The following is a 20,215-nucleotide window of genomic DNA, read 5'->3' as shown; positions in this document are numbered from 1 at the left end:
CAGCGATCTTGAGGCGCGCGTCCACAGGATTGTGGCAAGCCAGGTGATCGGTCCCATCGCCCCTGGAGAGGCCGACCCCGTTTGGGACAGCAATGGTAAGGTCATCAACTTTCTCTCCTCTCTCATTCCACTTGACCCTCACAACACCAGCCTTTGACACTTTCAATCCAACTTACTAAATTGCTGCACTCCTTCCTCCCTTACTGCCCCCCTGTCCTCACACTAAAGCCACTCTTGTACCTCCCTGCTTTCAGATGGTGATTCACCAGCTGAGGAGATGGGCCCTCAAGCTGCCAGTGGGAGTGAAGCTGCAGGCGAGGAGGAAGAGGAAGCCGGAGCATCAGCGCCACCCTCTCCCGTGGAACACGTTTTCCCTGGAGGAGAGCAGGGGGGAAGGGTCTGATGAGGGTGAAGCTCCAGGACCCAGCGGACTGCAGCAACACGATGTGGCTAGGGAAGCTCGGGGGCAAGCTTCTCCCCAGAGGGAGAGTAGGTCAGCGAGTCCTGCTGCACTGGACGCAGAGGAGGAGCAGTTCATCGCTGAAATGAACACCCAGGAGGTGGACATGCACACTCAGCTCATGGGTGCAGTGGAAAGGGTGCCCGAATGCATTGATACACTGGCAAGGAGTGTGGACCACTTCGCTGTAGCACAGGCGGATGCCACGCTAAAGCTTAGTGCTGCAATTCAACCACTGGCTGCCGTGATCCCATCTCAGACTGCTCTCATGCAGACTCAGATTGAGGTCACGCAAGCACTGACTGCTGCTATTGTCGCTGGTTCGGACACATTTCCATTTTGCTGGGGCTCTCACCGCGCCGCAGCAGGCCAGCAATCTGTGCTCCATCAGATTGCTCCGGATGCTGAAGTGCTGCCCCGTGGGAGTGCCAGTGTGTTGGTCGAGCAGGGAGTTGCTGTCCTCTATCAAGATGACAGCATTCCTGCTGCCACCACTGTCACTTCCCCATTGCACTTGCCACCGCCTGTAGCCCAGACTGCTGCTGCCCATGCAGAGTTGGTGCAGTCTGCAGCCACACCCTCCAGGCCCAGAGCTGGTCGAGGCCATCCTTCAAGGGCATCTGCAGTGTCAGGTTCTGACAATCAGCAGCCTTCCACCAACCTTGCTGCAGCCACTGGGGCCCCATTACGGAGGAGCAGTAGAGTGGGAAGGGGGGAAGTGCACAAGGGAAGGAGATCACCCTCGAAGGGCAAAAGCAGGAGGTGTGACGAAATGTTGGTCAATTTTTTATTAAAGGCCGAGGTTCGTGTTCAAACTTTTTGTTTAATGTTTTGGACATTATCTCCAGGTTGTGAGAACCAGTTATGTTAATGAATGACTTTTTGTGTTTGTTCCTATTAGTTTGCCATGAAGAAATGACACACACAGAGTTTGTAAAATAAAAAAGTTTTTGTATTCAAAGTGTACAGGTTTGACCTTTGGAATCATTGCTGCCTTGGCAGGCTTAGGGGTTGCGGGTTGGTTTCATTCATGTTGTTCTCCATTTGGAAGCCATTTCCTCAGTAGGGGCCTAGAAGCGGCTTATTACCAGCCGTTGACGGACGGCCCTTGCAGTTTCAACATTGTGGGCCTCCCTCCCGCCTTGGTGCTGCTGCTGATCATCCTCCTCCTCTTCCTCCTTCTCTTCCTCCTCCTCCTCCTCCAGTGGTGCTCCAAGGCCTGGTGGCATTGGCTGGGTCCTGAGGATTGCCAGGTTATGCAGCATGCAGCATGCAACTATGAAGAGGGAGACTTGCTCAGGCGAGTACTGCAGGGCTCCTCCTGAGTGGTCCAGACAGCGGAACCGTTGCTTGAGCATGACGGTTGTCTGCTCAACGATGTTCCTGGTCAGCAGGGGTATTGGGGTTACGGAGCGGTGTCATCAGCCAGGTGCACAGTGGATAACCCTTCTCCCCGAAGAGCCAACCACTTGGCTGATGCAGTGCCTGGAAAAGTTCTGGCACAGCAGTCTGGTGCAGGATGAATACATCGTGGCTGCTGCCAGGATAGCGGGCATTGACCGCGAGTATCAGCTGTCTGTGGTCACAGACCAACTGGACGTTTAAGGAGTGGAACCCCTTGCGGTTTCGGAAAACCTCTGCATTCTCATGCAGTGCCTGCAATGCCACATGCATGCAGTCAATGGCGCCCTGCACCATGGGGAAGCCCGCTATCCTCACAAAGCCCAATGCGCATTCATGCTGTTTGGCCCGGGTCATCAGGAAACAGATGTACTGGCGTCTCCTTTTAGAGACCTGAGGGATACAGCAATGGACCGCGAACTGGGAGATATTGGTGATGTCTCCAGTAGCTGCTTGAAAGGAGCCGGTGGCATAAAAGTTCAGAGCCACTGTGACCCTCACTGCTACCAACAGAGACGTCCTGGTCCTCAGTAAAGGCTGCAGATCTGGCTGCAGCAGGTGGCAGAGCTCAGTGAGCACCGCCTTGCTGAAGCGCAGCCTGCACAAACGCTGCTCCTCAGACAAATTAATGTAGGAGAATTGTTGGCGAAATATCCTGGGAGGGTAAGGTCTCCTGTACAGAGGCCTGTTGGCCCTCCTCCATCTGGCCATGATTGCCATTCTCTCTCTGCGTCTCTGTTGCCTCCGATTCTGCAGGCGCAGGATGACGCCCTGAATCAGTGCAGCCCCCAAAGCCTCTTGGTAATCGAAGTAATGAAGGTCAAATCCAAAAGTACCTGCAAAGTGATGCTCAGTAGCCAAAACCACTTCACACAGTGTTGCCTCTATGCAGAAGTCTCTCCCTCTCTCTCTCAGAATCTCTCTCTCTGTCAGAATGCGTGGCGCAAAAATGTCTACCACAGAAAAAGCCAGGAAGAGGCCGCCCTTAAATAGCGCCCCCCCAGCCCCTCACCGACTGGGAAACGTTCCAGTCTCCCTGTCATTGCTTGCGCCAGGCAGAAAGGAAGGGGGCACCACTCAATATCTGGTCCGGGGCACCACAAGGGCATTGCACGCTCGACTGACGTCAAGATCTGCGGGCGCAGGAGATCGGGGCGGTAGTGTTTAGCGCCACCTCAAAATATCTGGTCAAATTCGCGAGCGGCGCAGACATTGCCGCGCCTGGGCGCTAGTTGCTTTGTGCCCCATTAGCGCCCTCTTAAGGCGCTAACGGGAGGCACAAACGAACCGAATGTTTCCCCCTATATGTCTTCCAAATGCAGTAAGCAACAGTTTCTGAGCTTTGAAAGTGAACAGCTGTAATATGGGATCTTTTATACAACTTTGGCAGCTGTCAGGTCATGATATAATTCAATGCTGAATCCATTCACGACATACTGAGCTGACGTGTTCCCCGAGCAGCGTGTAACCCATGGGGGAACACATAAAATTGAAAGGTATACAGAAATTAACACTTAATTAGCTGTTAACAACCAATTTAATGATGTCAATTGCCTACCCGCCGCTTGGTGTCGGGTCTTTTCAGCGCTGCCAGACCCGACACCTGGGAGACTTGTGTGGAGACGGGTTGACAGTGGGTTCCCGACCCGCTGTCAATCATTTCTATTTTCACAGCTGACCCGTTTCCAATCCCATCTTCTCAGTGCCGGTAAAATTCTGGCCAACATGTCTGGAATCCAGCTGTTAAGGTGTGATCAAGAGCAAAATACTGCGACTGCTAGAAATCTGAAATAAAAACAGAAAATGCTGGAAACCATCCTGATGAAAGGTCATCGATCTGAAACGTTAACTATTTTCAACATGTTCTGCTTTTGCTAAGGTGTGGTGTTTATTACCATGCAGAATTGTCTTATCATCTACACAAAGCCACATTCCATTCAGAATGGAATTTATGTGGTGTGACCTTGCCATCTACTGGGGTAGTAGCATATGACAGATTAAGATCACTTGACAATAATCTCAGAATTGATAGGTTTAGAGTGAGTCATCTGACATTGTCCATCTAAGTATATAAATTGGGTCACTTTCAGTAATTCTTTGGTATTCCGTGTTGAGAACTTGTCTAGATTGGTTAGAGTTAAATGCAGACCCGAGGGATATCCTATTATAGTAAGCATATAGATGTATAACAAAAGCAAAATACTGCAGATGCTGGAAATCAGAACTAAAAACAGAAAATGCTGGAAATACTCAGCAGGTCAGTGATCTGCTGAGTATTTCCAGCATTTTCTATAGATGCATAATTTGCTTGTACTTTCTGTCACTATTAATAAAATCAACAAGTTGATTTTTCTCTGGTATCCGAACCGATATAATTTGGATTAATCTATTCAATTGATCTAACAAGTAGGATCAGAAACTAATAATGACTAATGCAACTGCTGTAGCAGGCAGTTCAAATTCGATTGACCCAATGGCCTGACTCAGTCTTATTCTACAATTATTCATCATCAATTACATTTTAATGCTGTGTTTGTGTAAAATTCCAGGCATTGGATGAAGGCTTAAAATATACATATTTGCTGCTAATTCTTCAGAGGTGAAATTGTTCACCAGTAGCAATGGTCTGATAGTGAATCAGCAGCCCATTTTGAAGTCATCATCTGATGTATGCCAATCAAGATTTAGATTTCCCCAATCTTTGTAAACAAAACCCTGCGAGATGTCTGTGCTCCTCCAATTCTGGCCTCTTGCGCATCCCTGATTTCAATCGTTCCACCATTGGCGGCCCTAAGCTCTAGAATTCCCTTCCTAAACCTCTCTGCCTCTCAACCTCTCTTTCCTCCTTTAAGCTGTTCTTTAAAACCTACCTCTTTGACCAAGCTTTTGGTCATCTCTAATGACCAAATATCTCCTTATGAGGCTCGGTGTCAAATTTTGTCTGATAACGCTCCTGTGAAGTGCCTTGAGACGTTTTACTACATTAACGACGCTATATAAATACAAGTTGTTGTTGTAATTATTTCTTGCCCAACAACATACCTGGTTGATATATTTGCATATCACTGTCTGTTCCTTTCAAATAGGTAATATAAAAGATCAGATCGGTACACTATGCCCTCCAATTTCCTTCCTCTTTAGGGAAGCAGCTCTCCCCAACACTTAGAACTATAAGCCGCAGGCACCTTCAGGACACCCTTCTCCAACCTCAACTTCACTAAAAAGCAATGAATGAGGCTCCTTCACTTCAAGGAGGCTGTAACTGAGCTATGTCACCTGCTGCAGCCACAACTCGAGCCTCAGCCCAGGGCATGGACAGCACTGCCTATGGTTGTCAAGGTCACAGTCACCTTCAACTTATATACCACAGGCTCCTTTCAAGCTGCAACAGGTGTCCCAGTTTGCAGTATACCAATGTATCAAGGAAGTCACCAAGGCTATCTACACCAAGAGAAATAGCAACATCTCCTTCCTTATGGACAGAGAGAAGCAGGACAAGAGAGCATTAGATTTCACACACAAGGCAGGCTTCCCCATGGTGCAAGGTGCCATTGACTGCACCCACAATGTCTTGCATTCTGCTTACTAGCAGCCTGGTACCTTTATCAATTCAAAAGGATTCCACTCCCTCAACGTACAGTTGGTTTGTGACAACAGGCAGCGCATCATGCAGGTCTGAGTCTGCTATCCCAGCAACAGTCATGACTCTTTTGTCCTGCGCCAGTCCTCTGTGCCACCTTTATTCCAACCAGGCTGCCAAGGTACAAGCTGGCTATTGGGCGACAAGGGATATTCCCTCTGGACATGGCTCAGGACTCCAGTTATGTACAATAAGAGACACGTTGCCGTGAGAAACATCATCGAACAAACAATTGGTGTGTTCAAACAACACTTCTGCTGCCTGGACCGCTCGGGAGGAGCTTTGTTGTACACCCCTGAGCGGTTATCCAGATTTGTTGTCATTTGCTGCATGCTCCACAACTTCACCTTCATGAGGGACCAGCCCTGACCATCATCTAGGTAGCAACAAATACAGGAGGAGGAGCAGGAAGAGAAGGGAGAGTAGGATGAGGGGGAAGAGGAGGAGGAGTGGCTGCGACCATCAGAGTCACTATCTGCTTGCATTCTCAGATACAAGCTCATTGAGGAGCGCTTCAACTAAATCAGCCCAGACATTCCCCATTCAGCACAATCCTTACTACTCTTCTCGGGATCACCATCTGATTGTCTTCCTTCACTTCAAACATATGGGTCTTGCTCTCACTTCTGTGTTTTGTCAATTCTATATAACATTTCACTACAAAGGCAAATATCAACATCCTATGAGGTGTTTTCCCGGCGGTTACAAGTCGAGAGGTTCAAGGCTGCTGAGCTTCCATTCAGGAGACTGTGGATGGCCTAGGAACACGACATCAAGCAGCTCTGGGCCTAAAGGGCCAGATCCCTGCAGATCCTTTCTCTTTTCAAGAGGGGAGAGGGTGTGCAGATGGGCCCGTCCTCCTCCAGTGGCAGCCTGTTGCCTTGTATTATGTGCAACCTTCTCCTACAAGAAAGAAGGAAATGTGAGAGTCCAGTGAGGTGTTTGGAGAATGTGGCTGTTGTGGAGGAATAGCTGACAATTTGTCTGTAAAATGCAAGTTGTTGGTAATTGAGGGTTGTAATAGTGGTGAATGTGTGAGCATGAGAAATAAGGGGTTCAGTGAAGTATGGTGCAGTGATTGCAGAACAGTGCAGGGTAGTTAGGGAGGGCAGTGTTGTGACTGCTCTTAGTGTTGTAATTAATGAGGCTGTGAGTGGTGCAACTGTGATCAGAAAGTATTTTAACAGTGTTCTTGCCTTAATAACACTAGTTAAATCATTGAACTTTTTCCTGCATCGCAGCCATTTTCTTGGTGCAATGCTCCTGGCATTGAAGTACTCAGCAATCTCTTCTCACTGCCTCCTGAGTGGATATCTGAAGGGCTTCCTGCCCCCGGGTGGAGAGAGGGAGTATGTTCTTCCTCTTCTCCACTGCCTGTGCTAAGCACACCAAAAGAGAAATCAGAGCCCGCTCGCTCCCTCCTTCAGCCATTTCTTTCTAGATTTGTTTTTGTGTCTCTGTAGCCAAGATGTATCTCCCCTTTAAGAGGTACTGACTGCATTTAAGTAGTGTCCTGGACTCCTGATATCAGCCCCTCCCAATCGGCAGCAGCCAATGAAGTATAGCTGCAAGCATGAATGATTGTAATTAGCAGGCAGCACGGATATTATGTACTGCCTGCATTGCCAGTAACTGGTACAGGCAGTCCACACCTCCTCCCTGTGCACCCATTTTCGGGTGCAATTTGATTTCTAGGTCATAGAATTAACAGCACAGAAGAAGATTTGCTTAACAGAAGAAAGAAGTAGTTTGTAAGATATAATCTAGTGCAAAGCTTACAAAAGACACTGTTGGCTCCTCCTCCATAGAGAAGGACTCGATAATGAACATATTGGCCTTTATTGCAAGGGGGCTGAAGTACAAGAGTAAGGAAGTCTTGCTACAATTGTACTGGGCTTTGGTGAGGCCGTACCTGGAGTACAGTGCACAGTTTTGGTCTCCTTATCTGAGAAAGGTCATACATGCCTTAGAGAAGGTGCAACAAAAGTTCATTCGATTGATTCCTAGGATGAGAGGGCTGTCCTATGATGAGAGATTGTGTAGAATGGGACTACACTCTCTGCAGTTTAGAAGAATGAGAGGTGATTTCATTGAAACATATAAGGCTCTGAGTGGGGTGGACAGGGTAGATGCTGAGAGGTTGTTTCACTGGCTGGAGCATCTAGAACTAGGGGGCATAGTCTCAGGATAAGGGGTCGGCCATTTAAGACTGAGGAGGAATTTCTTCACTCAGAGGGTTGTGAATCTTTGGAATTCTCTGCCCCAGAGAGCTGTGGAGGCTCAGTTATTGAGTATATTCAAGGCTGAGATAGAGAGATTTTTGGACTCTAGAGGAATCAAGGGCTATGGGGATCGGGTGGGAATGTGGCATTGAGGTCGATGATCAGCCATGATCTTATTGAATAACGGCGCAGGCTCAAAGGGCCGTATGGCCTACTCCTGCTCCTAATTCTTATGTTCTTTTAACAAAGTCTCCAATGCTACTTTTACTGTGTTCATGTGTTGAAATCTAACAATTATTGGTCTAGTAGGTGGTCTGTGAAAGAAACAGGCTCAATGGGCTGAAAGGCCATTTCTCATTCTGTGCTTTCTAATGTTTTTATTATTGATTAATCATTTTAGTTAAAATGCAAAAACGTTAGATGCAGTACAAGAACTTGTAACATTCAGATATTGTTTAATGAACTGAAATCCTGTAGTAGAATTCAGATGCTTAACATCCCAGCCAGTTGTTGGAATTTAAAGTGCGAACAATTTCTTTTCTCCAGTAGTCGTACTCATACAGCCGTGACCCACTGAAGAAGTAAAACAGTCCTAAGAAAAGACAGAAGAGCACTATATTAATAAATTTGGGACAAGAATGGCATTGGTCCTGTAATTCTATCAGCAATATTCTCTGTGCTTCATCAACAATCAAAATGTTTATCATGCCATTTGTTGAGCTAATTGTACAGAACTCTCAGTTAACCAGCAGAATTTAAAATAGCAAGTGGCAAATTCGAGTATATGGCAGTATATCCTGTGTCCATTTTAATTTTTAATAAACTCCTGCTACTATGGGTGCACTTACCATTATTCTGAAAGGCAGCATCTATTTTGTCATTGATTCCTGGCCAGCTACTACTTATCCATTTTGGGTAGCCATAGTCCATAGTCTTTATTTTTTCATTGTAACTGAACAGTAGAGAATAAAACACATTTAGTAAAAATGGCTCATATCATACTGCGTAACCATACTAAGTAGATAAATAATATTACATATTTCCTATTATTCAGAGACCTGTGCTTGAGAAAGCTCTAGTACCAAAAATGATTTATTTAAAAATGCAGGACAGTTTTATTAGCATTCCATTACACAATTAATGCCATCCAGGTTTGGTTTTGTGCATTGATCTACTCTATTAACAACAATGCAGTATTTCTGGGCTTAAGTTTTACTACAGGACTAATTGTGTAATTACTTGAATTCTCATTTCAACAATTATGGCAGCGTGCATCAGCCTTGACCCCACTTCACCAATCATACCACCTCCTTCTTATAACCATCGGCTAAATTCAGTGATCCCAGGGAGCATAGGTCAGAGAATTGACTCTGCAGTGTTGTAGCCCATCTTCACCCCATACTCCTTTGAGTGCAGCTCTCCATTGGGAGAGTGGGATCACTCAACCGATCTTTGTTTTTTTAAATACTGGTGTAAAATAATAAACAAAATGCTTGGGGTTTTCTGCTGTTTCGGAATCCCGCCGCATCTTCGACGAGGTGACCCATTGCAAGGATGCATCTCTGACTCTGGCTGAGTATGAATTAATTGGTGGCAGTGTGACACTGGATTCCTGGAGTTCAGGTGTATGGCAGGATTTGTATTCAATGCGCTGTATCATTTTATTTGTTCTGCTTTTCACATATGCACAGAAATGGAAGTGTGTCATCATGCTGGCATTCCAGGAACTTGGCATGGCAGGATAATTCAGGTCTTTAAACCCTGCGCACACTCAAAAATGATATAGTCACTGATTACAATGTGTTACATAATTGCACTTTTATTTATGAGGCAATGTGTCAGATTTTACGGTAAAATAACGGCGAAGCTAAAAGCATCACAATTATTTATATGGAAATCGGACAACGTCTGGCGCGCACACAATGTTAAATAGAAAATTTCAGAAGTTGCAGTCCAAGATGCACTGTTCCTCTATAAAAATGGCATCTCGCTGTCTGGCTCGCCATTCAAATGTACTGAATGGCATGAAGTTCCTGTACTTATATCATAGATACAGACTGAACTCACCACAAAAAGTTAGGGGTTGTCCACTCCTGTCTAATTACCCTTTTAAGAGTATGATAAGTCTTAATTACTGCCAAACAACCTCCCTGGCACTGACAATTAACTTTAACAAGTGTGGCATCTCATTCCTTCAGATTTTAATTATTGTTGGAGATTTTTTTTAAATGTAAATACATTTTTTTTAACTTTTTCTCTCTGTCTCTTTATCTCTCTCTCTCAATCAATGGCACAATGGCTTATCCTCTGTTGTGATGGGAATTGCAGCTGAAATATTCGTCGAAAATATACAAGACTGTTTCGTGACTCAACATGTCAATGAAGTAACTAGGGATAATCATATATTGGATCTAGTGTTTAAAGTAGTGAGCCTGACCTTGTATCGGACCTCCAGATGGGGGAACATCTGGCCAACAGTGAACATTGGAACCTGAGGATGGTACTGAGAATCTGCAACTCATACCAGATTTTAGAAGAGCAAACTTCACTGAAATGGCTCATGATTTGGAATAGGTAAATTGGCTAACTCTACTGGATGGTGATGAGACCAATGTAGAATACAAATGGAAAGTTTTTATAAACAAGATAAAAATTGTAGAAAACAAATATGTGCCCAAAGTCAAAAGAAGGAAGTGTGGTAAGAAAAAGCCAAGTTGGCTGACTGGTTATGTACAAAGACAAATAAGATGTAAACATAAATATTTCTACAAATGAAAGACATTTAACACTCAACTAAAGAGAGTTGAGTACAAGGAACAACTAAAGAAAATGAAGGCTGTATTGGATCAGCAAAAAGGCAAATGGAAAAAAGGATCGTAGACAACTGTGGAAGAAGTCACACAACACCAGGTTATAGTCCAACAGTTTTATTTGAAATCACAAGCTTTCGGAGCGCTGCTCCTTCGTCAGGTGAAGTCAACGAAGGAGCAGCGCTCCGAAAGCTTGTGATTTCAAATAAAACTGTTGGACTATAACCTGGTGTTGTGTGACTTCTTACATTTGTCCACCCCAGTCCAACACCAACATCTCCACACCATGACAACTGTAGAAGTAATGGAAAAAGCTTTTTCAGTTATGTGAAAAGTCAGAGAACTGTCAAAGACTGTATTGGGCCAGTGAAGGGTAGAATCATGGAAATTTACATCACAGAAGGAGGCCATTCAGCCCATCGTGTCTGTGCTGGCCGAAAAAGAGCTATCTAGCCTAATCCCAGTTTCCAGCTCTTGGTCCGTAGCCCTGTAGGTTACGGTACTTCAAGCGCATATCCAAGTCTTGACTCCCCTCAGACTCCTCTGTTCGAAAGTAAATAACCCCAGCCTATCCAATCTTTCCTCACAGCTAAAATTCTCCAGTGCTGGCAACGTCCTCATAAATTTCCTCTGTACTCTCTCGAGTGCAATCACATCCTTCCTGTAATGTGATGACCAGAACTGTACGCAGTACTCTAGTTGTGGTCTAACTAGTGTTTTATTCAGTTCAAGCATAACCTCCCTACTCTTATATTCTATGGTGAAAAAATTGGGTCGTGCCCCCTTTGGGGCCCTAACTTCGCCGGGGCGCTACTCCCGAAAAAATTAGCACCTCCGTGGTCGAAATTCATCGGTAGCGCCCCAAGAGGCACGTCGCGCCACAATACTACAGGCCCTCCTCCCCTTCTTAAAGGGGAGGGGTCTTGTGCAGCGCGACCCAGGGCCCAGCTGGGCCACCAGGGATTGGAGTGCCGGCAAAACAGTCCGGCACTCAAGAGAAGTGCCAGCACTCCACAGGGGGGTCTTCACGGGGGCCGGGGATGGCAAAGCGGGCAGGTGCTGGCAGGCAGCCAGCAACAAAAATGGCTGCCCGGCACCTTTCCTTAATTAGCGCCGCCACGGCCGCAGTTAGGCCCCCCTGACCCTGTCAGACATAGCATCCGGCGGTAAGTCAGGGGGTGCTACTGAAAATCGCAGCTGGGGCGCAGCGTGGCAGGGCACTAACGGTTACTGCCGCCGCTAACCTCCCGCTGAATTTTGCAGGAGGTGTGGCAGCATCTCACCTGGGCGCTAGTTGCTTTGCGCCCCGTTAGCACCCTAGGGCGCTAACGAGAGGTGCAAAGCAACCGAATTTTTAGGCCTATGTCTCGGCTAATAAAAGAAAGTATTCCGTATCCATTCTTAACCACCTTATCTACCTGTCCTGCTACATTCAGGGATCTGTGGACATACATTCCAAGCTCTCTCTGTTCCTCTACACATCTCCGTACCCTACTATTTATTGTGTATTCCCTTGCCTTGTTAGCCAAATGCATTACCTCACACTTCTCTGGATTGAATTCTATTTGCCACTTTTCTGCCCACCTGACCAGTCCATTGATATCTTCCTGCAGTCTACAGCTTTCTTCCTCACTATCAACCACACGGCCAATTTTTGTATCATCTGCAAACTTCTTAATCATGACCCCTACATTGAAGTCTAAATCATTGATATATACCACAAAAAGCAAGGGACCTAGTACTGAGCCCTGTGGAACCCCACTGGAAATAGCCTTCCGGTCACAAAAACTCCCCTCAACCATTACCCTTTGCTTCCTGCCACTGAGCCAATTTTGGATCCAACTTGCCACCCTCCCCTGGATCCCATGGGCTTTTACTTTTCTGACCAGTCTGCAATGTGGGACCTTGGAGCCTTGCTAAAATCAATGTAGGCTACATTAAACGTGCTACCCTCATCCTTGTTACCTCCTCAAAATATTCAATCAAGTTAGTCAGACACGACCTTCCCTTAACAAATCCATGCTGACTGTCCTTGATTAATCCGTGTCTTTCTAAATGACAATTTGTACTGTCCCTCAGAATTTTTCCAATAATTTGCCCACCACCGAGGTTAGGCTGATTGGCCTGTAATTACTCGATCTACCCCTTTCTCCCTTTTTTAGTAATGGTACAACGTTAGCAGTCCTCCAGTCCACTAGCACCACACCTGTAGCCAGAGCAGATTGGTCAGAGCCTCCGCTATTTCCTCCCTTGCTTCTCTTAACAGCCTGGGATACATTTAATACGGGCCTGGTGATTTCTCTACTTTCAAAGTTGCTAAATTCCTTAATATTTCCTCTCTTGCTATGTTTATCTCATCTAATATTTCACACTCATCCTCCTTAACTACAATGCCTGCATCGTCCCTCTCTTTTGTGAAGAGAGGGATGTTCAAGGACAGGTTACAAAGGACTCACTGGGTATGGTGGAAGTATTAAGGAGTACTTTGCATCGGTCTTCACCCTTGAAGATGATGCTCAACTATTAGAATGTAATAATGTTACTAACAAAACCAGTAATATTAACATAGATGAACATATTGTTTTAGAAAGAATTAAGAACTTGAAAATAGAGCAACTGGGCCGGATGATATCCACCTGAGGGTCCTCAGGGAAATGGGGCATGTGCTGTGCAAGCCCCTAGCCTGTATTTTTAATAGCTCACTGCACTCTGGAATGTTTCCTGTGGATTGGAAGGAGGCTATTGTAGTCCCCATCTTTAAAAAAAGTGCCAGAACGGATCCGGGTAACTATAGGCCCATTAGTTTAACATCAGTAAAGGTAAGATGCTTGAGGGAATCATTAGGGGTGCAATATATGAATGCTTGGATAGAGAGGGACATATAAGGGACACTCAACATGGTTTCATAAAAAGGAGGTAATGTCTTACAAATTTAATTGTATTTTTTGAAAAAGTTACAAAGTTGGTGGATGAGGGAAATCCAGTAGACATTGTCTACTTAGACTTCCAAAAAGCTTTTGATAATTTACCGCACAAGAGGCTTCTCTATAAGATTGAGCCCTCTGGTATTAGTGGTAATATATTGAGCTGGATTCAGAGCTGGCTGGTAGGATGTAGGCAAAAGGTAGTTATAGATGGATTTAGATCTGCTTGGAGCCCAGTCACCAGTGATGTCCCGCAGTGGTTGGTGTTGGAACCGTTGCTCTTTACTATTTTTATTAATGGTCTGTATGTAGGTGTTGGGGGCACGATCTGCAAATTTACAGATGATACCAAGATCTGTGCGAGTATTAGGACTGTAGCCGAGGCTCATCTGCTTCAGGCGGATCTTGGATGTGTTGGGGGATCAGGCTCATGACTGGCAAATGATGTATAACTTGGAGAAGTTCAGTGTTCTACATGTGGGCAGGGCAAAGCTCAACATTCATACACCCTTCAGGGAAAGGCATTAAAGAAGGTGGGGATAGAAAGAGATTTGGGCATTCTAGTGCATAAATCTTTAAAGGTATATGAGCAATGCCATGTAGCACTAGTTAGAGCAAATAGGGTGTTGGGGTGTATCCATAGGACAATTGAGTACAAGATGAGGCATACTGTTTCATCCTTGTACAAGACCTTAGTCAGGCCTCACTTTAAATACTGTGTCCAGTTTCGGTCCCCTCACATGGTGGGTGATATTGAGGCTTTGGAAAGAGTGCAGAGGAGGGCCACTAGACCAATTCCCAGTTTAAAGCATCTTAGTTATCAAGAAGAGTCCCAAGTTTTCAAACTGCTATAGACCAAACCACAAAACAAAGGGCAATTACAAGATTGATGAATAGCATAGAAGCCTTTAAGGGGAAGCTAGAAGAGTCCATGAAAGTTTGAGAAAGGAATAGAATGATATGCTGATCAGGTTAGATGAAGTAGGGTGGGAGGAGGGTCTTATGGAGCATAAACACCGGCATGGACCAGTTGGACCGAATGGCCTGTTTCTATGCTGTAAATTCCATGTATAACGATACGCTAAAAGAGTTGGGACTCTACACTTTCGAGAAGCGCAGACTTAGAGGTGATCTGATTGAGGTTTATAATATAATAAAGGGAATAGATTGTGTTCCAGTTGAAAATTTGTTTAGGCTGGACCAGGGGTCACAATTTTAAGTTGTGTAAGGCCAGATCTAGGTTAGATGTCAGGAGGTTGTTCTTTTCTCAGAGAATAGTGGGCCTCTGGAACAGGCTGCCGTCTCGCGCGATGGATGCCAATTCGTTGAATTCCTTCAAGCGAGAACTGGATTTGTTTCTGGCTGGGGCAGACATCACCTCTTACAGAAGGTAGGTACCACAGGGAATTCAGGGCCAGAGTGATCTCCTGGACTAGTTTCGCTCACCTAGATGGGTCGGAGAGGAATTTCCCAGATTTTTTCCCCAAATTAGCCTGGGTTTTTTATCTGTTTTTTTTTGTCGCTCCCAGGAGATCACATGGTTTCGGGTAGAGTGGAGTGTTTATGTTGTGATACACAAGGTATCGCAATTGTGTGGGACAGGCTCGATGGACCAGAGGGTCTTTACTTGTCTGTCATTGTTTGAATGTTCATATGTGCGTTCCAATCTCTCTTTGCCTCTCTTTATTTTGCATTCTGTACCTGATTTGATATTGAATTCACTATTCTAACTGACACTTCCTGGTTCAGACTCTGTGCTGCTCATTATGATTCTTCAATCTGATTGGTTAAGGGCACACACAGTTGCTTGCTCTGTTCACACAGGTCCCAGATCCCCTGTAGAGGGCACCGTGCTGTTTGGATATCCCGCTAACAGCAACTTGCTGTGCAAAACCCCATAGAAAGTCTATGGACAAGTGGAAGTCTAACAAATGGCTGATGCCGTTCATTTGCAGCTCACAAAATCCGTCCCAATGATTCAGTGAAAAATTACATTGCACAAGTGCAATATAAAAGGAGTTAATCATCAGGAGTGCAAACTTACCCAGATTGCTTTGTGAGAAAGAAAAGAAATATAGCACTTAAAGTGCAAAGATACAAGTTTGATTATTTGGGAGATTGATTTAGAGCTTTTGGGAGAAGTTTCCTTTTGCGCACAAATTACTGAAACTTACCTATATGTCTAAAAAAAAGAGCTGAGTTTCATTTTAGTTAACATTCTGTGTAGGTGCTACATACAGAATAGGCTTATAATGGAGTAGGCTTTTTAAAACTATTTTCTTAAACATTATACTTATTAATTAGTTTAATTACTTTAATACCCTTTTGCTCAGCAGAACAATTTTGAAATTTCTTTAAAACAGCAACAATAACATATTGCACTTATATAGCGCCATTCATGTAGAAAAAAATCCCATGGTGCCTCAACAGAGGCACTACCAGGCAAAAGTGAACACCAAGCCAAAGAAGGAGATATCAGGAGGGTGAACAAAAGCTTGGTCAAACAGGCTGGTTTTAAAGGAGAGTGTTAAAGGAGGAGAGGGAGGTGGAGAGACAGAGGAGTTTAAGAAGGGAATTCCAAAACATGGGGCCTACACAGCCGCCAATGTTTGGAGCGGTGGGGTGTGGGGGGGGGGGGGTGGAGGGGGCAGGAAGGAGAGGATGCAGAAGAAGCCAGTCAGAGGAACAGAGAGATCAGCAGAGGTTGCAGGGTTGTATTACAGAAAATAGGGAGGTGCAAGGCCTTGAAGGGTGTTAAATACGAGAATGTGCATTTTAAATTTAAGAGAGTGGAGGAAAAGGAGCCGGTGTACGTTAGCAAGGGCAGGAGTGATGGATGAGTGGGACTTGGTGCGGGATAGGATACAAGCAACAGTGTTTTGAATGAGCTGATATTTACGGAGGGTGAGAATGAGAGGCTGGCCAGGATAGCACTGGAATAGTTAAGTCTGGAACTGACAAAGGCATGAATAAAGGTTTCAGCAGCAGATGGGCTGAGGTTGCTGATCTAATGGAGGTGGAAGTAAGCGATCTTTGTGATGAAGAGGATATGGGGTCAGAAGCGCAGCTCAGGTCAAATAGAATGGCGAGGTTGCGAACAGTATGGTTGAACCTGAGACAATGGCCAGAGAGGTGGATGAAATAAATGGCAAGAGTAAACAGTATGTGGCGAGGCCCAATGACAATGGTAACAAAGAAATTACAGCTCATTCCAGACTGGAGCAATTTGACAGCACAGATGTGTTGGAGAGGTAAAGCTGGGTGTTGTCAGCATATCTGTAGAAGATGCCCCCATGTCTTTGGATGATATCGTCAAGGGGCAGCATGCAGAAGAAGAAGAGGAGAAAGCCAAGGATTGATTCTTGGGGAACTCTAGTGGTAATGGCGTGGGGTGGGAAGAGCCATTACCGGAGATTGTCTGGCTATGATCAGATAGGCAATTGTGGAACCATGTAATAGCAGTCCACTGAGATGGACAATAGAGGAGAGGCATTGGAGAAGATGATGTAGGCAACCATGTCAAAGGTTGCAGAGAGGTAAAGGTGGATAAGAAGTGGGAAGAAAAACAGAGTCAAAGTGGATGTAATTTGTGACTTTATTTAGGGCCATTTCAGTGCTGTAGCAGGAAGAGAAAAGAGTACAGCACCTGAGGAGAGGGATCCATTTATAATGTCAGCTAGCATGGGGGCCAGGATGGCAAGTGAGATGGTTAACAGTACAGTGGGAATCAGAGAGATGAGGAGGAAAGTGAGAAACTAGAGAGATACAAGGATTCAGAGCTAAGGCAGTGGCCAGCTTGGGGTATGTAGGCTTGATGGGCAAAGGGAGGGAGGTAAGGCAGCAGAGGAAGCTGAACGGATGGTTTCAATCTTAGTGACAAGGAATTCCGTGAGCTTCTTGCATTTCGTATTGGAGGTGAGGGTAGAGAGAGCAGGGAGAGGTGTTTAAGGAGACAGTAGTGGAGAAAAAAAGCCATGGATATTTCTGCACCCCAGGATAGTCCTGGAGTAGCAGGTGGTTTTGATAGAGGACAGTGAGGCCCGATAGTGCTTGATGTAGTTCAGGCACATCTGATGATGGATAGCTGAACCAGTTGTGTGGCAGACATGCTCAAGTCTGTGCCCCTTGTACTTGAGGAAACAAAGCTTGGGTCCGTACCAGGGAGAACAACCAGGATGGGAGAGAGTAAAGGTTTTACTGGAAACAGGGGCATCAAAAAAGAGAGGGAGTGATTGAGGATATCGATGGCTGCAGATGCAAGACTGAAGACGCAATAAAAGTGAATAATACATGCCTCCAATACATATCCCCTACAAAGAATAGTATTTTCTTTGTCAGTTGTATAAATATTACTGCATCTATTTGCTTCACGTATGATGGAAATCCAAATAGGTAAATAGACTGAGATGAATTTCGGCTAAGTTCATAATGCGTGTAGGTCCAAAATTTTTTTCCTGCAAATGAAAAAAGATATATATTATATTACGAATTCCTTTCAACGAAAATCAGGCATGGTGTATAATGGATGGTTGATTGGCTACTGCCCATTTTGTGCCCTGCTGAAGTTAAATTTTACCCCAGAGCATAGTCTCATATGGTTTTTTTTAATCTTGGAATTGGTCAGATGGACCACAATAGTCTTTGCCAATTTAACAAATATTGTAATTAAATAGGAATTCTTGTGATATATCCTGTGACAACAATCTTGATCTCTCTTAATGCCAACTTATTGCAATGTTTCAACTCGTCTCTCTAATATGAAAGCAATATTGAATAACTCGTATCACCTTTGAAAAAATAAATAGTATCTTCTCCAGGAATTTCACAAGCAGCATCAATATTTGATGGGAGGTCTAACCAGACATCTTGGATGGAGGAAACCTTGGCATCTGCCACTTGTTGGTTTTTACGCCAAAAGTATCTAAGCAACAATCCAAAGAGAAATGTCATCAAATGTACTACTTGTGTTAAGATACAGTGTGAGTGTCCATATTTTGCAAAGTAAATACTTAAGTGGTAATAACTTCACTCATTTTTGAAGAGCAAAATTTCTCCATATGCCTTGGTGGCAGCATCAAATGATATGGAGGGATCACATTTATCTGGTATCAGTGGCTCTGCAGATTCCTGGTTATACATTTGTATGGTTCCTAAAGAGGGAAACAAGTGTTTGGAACAAAGAAAAGATTAAGGTTACTGCACAGCTAATGAAACTGGTGACATGATTGAGCAAACGTGCACGTGCATTTGTACTGTGCATTGAATTTTATTATCTAGAGCACATGAACATAGAAACATAGAAACATAGAAGATAGGAGCAGGAGAAGGCCATTCGGCCCCTCGAGCCTGCTCCGCCATTCAATGTGATCATGGCTGATCATCCAAATTCAGTATCCTATCCCTGCTTTCTCCCCATATCCCTTGATCCCTTTAGCCTTAAGAAATATATCCAACTCCTTCTTGAATATATTTAATGAATTGGCCTCTACTGCCTTCTGTGGTAGAGAATTCCAGAGGTTCACCACTCTCTGGGTGAAGAAATTCCTCCTCATCTCTGTCCTAAATGGCTTACCCCTTATCCTTAGACTGTGACCCCTGGTTCTGGACTCCCCCGCCATCGGGAACATCCTTCCTGCATCTAGTCTGTCTAGTCCTGTTAGAATTTTATAAGTTTCAATGAGATCCCCTCTCATTCTTCTAAACTCCAGTGAGTATAAGCCCAATCGACCCAATCTCTCCTCATACGTCATTCCGGCCATCCCAGGCATCAGCCTGGTGAATCTTTGCTGTACTCCTTCCATGGCAAGAACATCCTTCCTCAGATAAGGCGAACAAAACTGCACACAATACTCAAGATGTGGTCTCACCAAGGCCCTGTATAACTGCAGCAAGACATCCTTGCTCCTGTACTCGAACCCTCTCGCTACGAAGGCCAACATACCATTTGCCTTCTTAACCACCTGCTGCACCTGCATGCTTAACTTCAGTGACTGGTGCACAAGGACGCCCAGGTCTCATTGCACTTCCCCTTCTCCCAATCTATTGCCATTCAGATAATAATCTGCCTTCTTGTTTTTGACACCAAAGTGGATAACCTCACATTTATCCATGTTATATTGTATCTGCCATGCTTCTGCCCAATCAACCAACCTGTCCAAATCATACTGGAGTTTCTCGGCATCCTCCTCACAGTACACACGCCCACCCGCTTTGTGTCATCTGCAAACTTGGAGATATTACATCTAGTACCATCGTCCAGATCATTAATATATATTGTGAATAGCTGGGGTCCAAGGACCAATCCCTGCGGTAGCCCACTAGTCACTGCCTGCCACTCGGAAAAAGAGCCGTTTATTCCAACGCTTTGCTTTCTGTCTGCCAACCAGTTTTCTATCCAATTCAATACCTTGCCCCCAATCCCATGTGCAGTAACTTTACACATTAATCTCTTATGCGGGACCTAATCAAAAGCCTTTTGAAAGTCCAAATACACCACATCCACTGGTTCTCCCTTATCTATTTTACCGGTTCCATCCTCAAAAAATTCCAGTAGATTAGTCAAGCACGATTTAACTTTTGTAAATCCATGTTGACTTTGTCCGATCCGGTCAGTTTTCCAAGTGCTCTGCTATTACATCTTTTATAATGGACTCTAGCATTCTCCCCACTACCGATGTCAGGCTTGGTGTGGAGATGCCAGTGTTGGATTGGGGTGGACAAATGTAAGAAGTCACACAACACCAGGTTATAGTCCAACA

At 44.9% G+C, this 20,215-nt stretch overlaps 1 protein-coding gene across 1 annotated transcript in view; it reads right to left on the bottom strand.

Annotated features, from left to right (window-relative positions):
- Window positions 1-8,055: 8,055 nt before the first annotated feature.
- Window positions 8,056-20,215, bottom strand: part of LOC147111619 (matrix metalloproteinase-20-like) — a 52,770-nt gene continuing 40,610 nt past the window's right edge. The window contains exons 6-10 of the mRNA XM_085998695.1: window positions 18,487-18,607; window positions 18,245-18,378; window positions 17,752-17,911; window positions 8,572-8,675; window positions 8,056-8,315 (exon numbers count right to left, since the gene is read on the bottom strand). Of these exons, the coding sequence (XP_085854821.1) occupies window positions 8,215-8,315; window positions 8,572-8,675; window positions 17,752-17,911; window positions 18,245-18,378; window positions 18,487-18,607 (620 nt within the window). The 3' untranslated portion in view covers window positions 8,056-8,214. The remainder of the gene's footprint in view (window positions 8,316-8,571; window positions 8,676-17,751; window positions 17,912-18,244; window positions 18,379-18,486; window positions 18,608-20,215) is intronic.

Source organism: Somniosus microcephalus, chromosome 10, assembly GCF_052327205.1.
Source record: "Somniosus microcephalus isolate GS21.2 chromosome 10, FLI_Smic_1.0, whole genome shotgun sequence".
Lineage (NCBI taxonomy): Eukaryota > Metazoa > Chordata > Chondrichthyes > Squaliformes > Somniosidae > Somniosus > Somniosus microcephalus.
Note: the sequence above shows the minus strand (reverse complement) of the source record. Positions and strands in the feature narration are given on the sequence as shown.